Source organism: Miscanthus floridulus, chromosome 3, assembly GCF_019320115.1.
Source record: "Miscanthus floridulus cultivar M001 chromosome 3, ASM1932011v1, whole genome shotgun sequence".
Lineage (NCBI taxonomy): Eukaryota > Viridiplantae > Streptophyta > Magnoliopsida > Poales > Poaceae > Miscanthus > Miscanthus floridulus.
In genome coordinates, this window is record NC_089582.1 from 130,847,958 (window position 1) to 130,853,297 (window position 5,340).

The window sequence follows — 5,340 nt, forward strand, 5'->3', positions numbered from 1 at the left end:
ATTGAGCTTTCCCTGAGTTACAGTAGCAGCCAAGCAAGCACTTCACAGCACAAAATGCGTAGAACCTTCATTCACCAACCGGTATATATATGTAACAAAAATGTACAAAAATTCTGTCATATGTCATCAGAACCGAAGTAGATACTACATATGCAGTTCCAAGTTCAGAATCCTCAGGAGGTATCACTGGATCACTGAACATCAGAAGAATCAGAGAACGGCCGCAGCATACCAACTCAATACAGACAGGAACAAATGAACTCACCAAACTAATTAAGATGCAAACAGGCCAAACATGATCTCTATGATCAAATCTAGATAGAATACATCGAGTCAGTATAACACTCAAACAAAGAAGTCCAGCAGTTTCAAATTTTGTAAACCACTCATCAGTGATTGAGGTTCCACATAGCATTTGAAGATCCCAAGTAACCGACCATTTTACAGCACATGTTGCTTAGAACATTCACCCAACATCCAGGTTTATGTAAAATATAAAATGGCCAAAATTGGCCTCCAGAAGACCAGAACCACCTAGGAGTAGAATATATGAATCCCACATTACATTAACTCGGTACTAATTAATCACACTGAATACTATACTACTTAGTATCATATTATACCCATAGATACATTTCACGAATATATTTCTACCAGACGAAAACTGCAATATCCATCCATCATCCACCTCCCTCATCTATACACCAACCAACAAGAACTAGACGAAACCATACAAATTTACCACGAACGCAGCAATTCAAAACTCCTTAGCTTAGGCATCTGCAATAATAATCAGGAACCAGAGATGTGAAGCAGCCGATGCGCCTAGGAAGAGTGTGCCCCACCTTCCGGAGGCTGCGATGGCATCCTCTCCGACTTGTAGTTGTAGACGACCGAGCGCGGCGGCGGGTACATCATCGGCGGGAACGCGTGCATGTGGTGCGGGACGCCGTAGACGCCGCCGGCCGCGTGAAGATCTCCGCCAGGCGCCTCGCTTCCTCCGCCACCAACAATGTGGTAGAGCGGGCGAGGCATGTAGCCGCCCTGCGCAGACGGATCGAGGTAGTGGACCGGCGGCGGCACGGGGAAGTAGTACACAGGCTGCGCCATGTACGGCGGCGGCGGGGCCGGCCACGACGACGCTCCCTCCGCGACGAACGGCATCTGGCACGCGGAAGGCGGCACGTCGTCTTCGTCGTCGCCGTGGTGGCGCGGAGTCTCCGTCTCCGCGGCATCGGACCTGGCGCGGGCCGCCGCGGGGCCGGGGCTGGGCTCGTCGGACGCGGTGTCGAGGCCGAAGAGGTAGTCGGGGACCTCGGAGATGATCGAGGATGCCTCGGATCGGCCGCGCTCGATGGGGTGCGGCGCGGGGGCGTTGAGCGCGTCGACGAACCACTGGTCGGTGGAGGCGGCGACCTCGGCGGTGCCGGAGAGGACGGAGCCGAAGGCGGCGTCGGGCGCGGGCGCGAAGAGGAAGACGCGGAGGCGGGGCGGCCTGGCGACGTTGGCGGAGAGGTCGTGGATGCGGTCGAGCTCGTCCATGAGGTGATCGACGTCGTCGTCGGAGGTGACGGAGATGAGCGAGTCGAGGTCGTCCTGGGGCAGCTGGTACTTAAGCGACGGCCTGGGCGCCCCCGGGGCGAAGAGCGCTGGCGCGGCCTTGGCGAGCGCGGCGACGAGGGCGGCGAAGGAGGCCGCGGCGCGCGGGAAGGACACGATGCGGGTCTCCCCGCCGACGTAGCGCAGCTGGCGGTCCCCCGGGCGCGGCAGGATGCGGCCGCCGAAGCTGCACATGAGGCGCACCTGCGGGCCCCCATGCGCCGCCTGCGCCTGCGCCTGTGCGGGGGTTGCGGCCGGGGCGGGCGCGGGCGCCGGGGGCAGAGGCGGCGGGTGGAGGTGGTGGTGGTGGTTGCCGCCGTTGCCGTTGCCGACCCCGGCGCGCGGGGTGGAGGACGCCGAGGAGGAGTCCGGGTGGTGCGAGGACGGCGACGTCATAGGACGCGGCGGCGGTGGTCCCGTCCTGGTGACAGGGGAGGTGAGGTGGTGGTGATGGAAGAGAGACGGAGGCGGGTTTCTATGCTCGGCAAGTGGGGCTGGCTCGGCGGCTAGCTGTAGGATCCGATACTGCAGTGGTTGATTTGGCATGTCCCGTTCGTGTGCTGTTTAAAATTTAAAATTCAAACTATTTCCAGGATTTGCGGGATGCCAAAATGTACTGCTACCCTTAATTTTCTGGTTCACGATAATATTTTTCAGTAAATAATATTCCTAAAAATAGCGTCTGGTGTTGTGTTTGCGTCGGTCGGTAGTCTTGGTTTGCAGGATCGATCGAGTCGGGCCTGACCCGGTAGTGTGCGAATTATTATTGACCCCTAGACCATGAGGACATTCCATTCTTGGATCTCACAGCACAGCTCCCTCGGTAGTCGGGAGGTAGGCAACAGGCTACTATTTGAGGGTATTGTATCGTAATCGTTGTTCGTTTCTTCTCTATCATATGACTCCCTCGCAACAAACATGGGGTCAACGCAAAAGGCAGGCACGTATTGCCATTGTTCTTTCCAATCTTTCATAGCTCACGGCCTGTTTCCTTGGTGTTGAAGTTTATCACGTGTAGCCTTGGTAAACTATGGCTATCTCAAAACGTGTGGCAAGTAAAATCGAAATCACACTTGTGATAAATTTTGGCACGAAAATAAGTCTAACATGTGAGATATGGTGCTAAAGAAATGTGGTACATTATAGTTATGATAGTGAACCAAACAACTTTCTAAAATCTATGGCGTGACTTATCTTTAGTGTGGCTAGTTTTGGTCTCAAACCAAACAAACCCTTCAATCTTAAAAAAAACAAAGTCTTCTGTAGCGTCTTAACAATGTCATGAAACATCTTCGTTGATTTGGAATATACATCGAGCAGAAAAGCTTTCAGGTAGAAAATTTATCACGTTGTGTCGTTTGTCGATTACAATGAACGAAATACATGGGTTTTTTTTATAAAATGAACTATACGGTTTTGTGCGATCACTTTGGTGGCACCCAACGAGCACAGCGATGTTGTAAAAAAACGAGCACAGCGACGAGACAGTAAAAACTAAAAAGTGATACGTAAGTTGTATAGCACCAAGCGGCACCGGCACGTGGTAGCAACAAAAAACTAGCTACGGTGTGCCGGTCTTGTCTCAACTGGGGTAATTGTTGTTCTGGGAAATTTTTCAAAGATCGACAACTTACCGGCAACAGTAAAAGTTGGGCGGCTCTCTTTGGTTGGTTCAGTGCCGCTGCTGCTAGGTCGTCTCCGTCAAAGCCGCCCATCTTCAATTCGTTCACGGAAATGGTTCAAGCGCTCTCCCTCTCCTCGTCTTGGGCCGCCAAGGGAAATGCGCCTATGGTTAATGCGCCCCAGCTCGCAAAGCCCAATACTATTCCCCCCCCCCCCTTAAGACGGCCCCTGACCCCCTCTCCCTCTCACTTGACCCCTCGCCTTCCTTCGTCTCCCAAGCTAACCCCTCTGAAAACCCCACTCCCAAGCTACAGTACCCACCGTCCGGCCACTAGAAGAGCTCCTCATCGATGTCGACAATGGTGTATTAGCGCGCCGATCCAAGGCCTTTCATCCCTGAAGGCTTCAACTGGGAAGACACTCCTGACCAAGAGTTCATGAGCAGGGCGGTTGCTCCGATGAGGCCGCCACCGGCCAATGAAGACCTAGCTATTGTCACCTTCAATCCTTTGCCCGGTAATGAACTCAACTTCAATGTGGTTCGCAATGTTGTTAGAGAGTTCTTGGCTGTGCAAAGGATAGGGCATCGTGCTATCAGGGTCAGGCTTATGTCCGCTGTACTCATGCTTATGATCAGGATAATCTTGTTAGACATAGGCCTTGTCCGTTTGACAACATTCAACTATCTTTTGCCAAGCACAATGAGGGTAGAAATTGGAGAAGGGTTATTTTCAATGATGATTGCTGGATGATGTTGCTTGGGTTCCTGGAGGATTACAAGTCTGAACGCCATATTCAGAATGCTATTAATGATTTTGGTAGGGTGATTCTGTGGGAGGAAAGTGGTAATTTTCCAGGTAGGATCATGGTCAGGGCTAGAGTCAAAAGTATACAAGTTGTTCCCTAATTCATAGTTTACTCTGATCCCTTGAACATGGAGATTCATAGACCATTCAGTGCGAAGTGGTGCAGCACCATCAGCTTGGAGAGGAGCCACCTCATGAGGACCCAGTACCTAATGAACTTGAGCTGGAACAGGTTGTCCCCTTTGATTTCTTTGGTCTTGGATAGCCTATGGCGCAGCAGGATCAAAATGATCAGCAAGAGCCAAATGAGCAGCAGGACAATGTCAATCTGCAGCAAGAACAGGGTAATAGGGGGCATAATATGGACCAACTGCAGCAACTTAACCTATGCGATCCTTGGCTATCTGGCATGATGTACTTCTAGCCCAGCAGCCGGCCCAACCTGCTCAGATCCAAGACCTGAATGTTGAACCTGAGGTAGATGATGGGATGGATATTGACCTAAACATGCCAGGACAAGTTGATCCCTTGGAAGTAATCATTAACCCAGTTAACCCACCAGTAGCAAATGGTTTCCTGGAGTTAAATGACTTTGTTGAGGAAGTAGAGGAAAATATAACTCAACAGTTAAACCCGGAGCCAGTGGTGCAGAATATGGCACAAGAAGACATTGAGGTTCTGAACAATGCTTTGTCACATGTTGAGGGTTTTCCTATTCCACCTTTGGTTGACTTGGTTGGGGAAGAAATCCCCTTTGAACAGTTGACTGAATTAGAACCTGAGGCAGAAGAAGAGGACTTTGATCCAAACCTGTTGGTTGGGCCAGGAGAAGATGGATTTCCTGACATAAACAGTGGAGGTGGCCTTCAACTGCAGGCAAATCCTGATGAAGGCAACGTCCTTGAAATTGCTGATGAGTTGCATATGGAGGATATGTTACAGAACTAGCATGATGAGCAGGTAAACTTACAGGAACCAAACCAGGCACAACTTGTGGGGCTGAACATTCAGGGTCTAAATCAGATATAGGATGGAGAGAACAATGAAAACAATGAACAACAGGTGGCCCAAGTGCAGCCTTAGGGCTAGGATGTTAACATGCAGGTGGGATTTATGCTCAATGCCAGAGATGGGCCTGGTCCAGCCTTTTTGGAATGGGAGAATGCTAAAAGGGCCAGATCAAATGAGCTCTGGGCCTCTTTCTTTTCTCAAGGTAACCCTGATTGCCTACTTGTTAAAATTCTTCTGCAATGGACTCACTTCTTTACATTTCTACTTCTGTCACCCACCAATTGCTCTTGGGCCAAAGATT

The 5,340-nt window shown here is 50.9% G+C and overlaps 1 protein-coding gene across 1 annotated transcript; it reads right to left on the reverse strand.

Annotated features, from left to right (window-relative positions):
- Positions 1 to 341: 341 nt before the first annotated feature.
- On the reverse strand, positions 342 to 2,077 carry LOC136546954 (RAF-like serine/threonine-protein kinase PRAF). Its single transcript, XM_066538907.1, has one exon. It carries the CDS (start codon positions 1,993 to 1,995, stop codon positions 826 to 828), a length of 1,170 nt encoding a protein of 389 aa, XP_066395004.1. The 5' UTR covers positions 1,996 to 2,077; the 3' UTR covers positions 342 to 825.
- Positions 2,078 to 5,340: the final 3,263 nt, after the last annotated feature.

Excerpts from the sequence above, each read along its gene's own strand:
- LOC136546954 (XM_066538907.1), bottom strand. The coding sequence starts at position 1,995 with ATGACGTCGCCGTCCTCGCACCACCCGGACTCCTCCTCGGCGTCCTCC.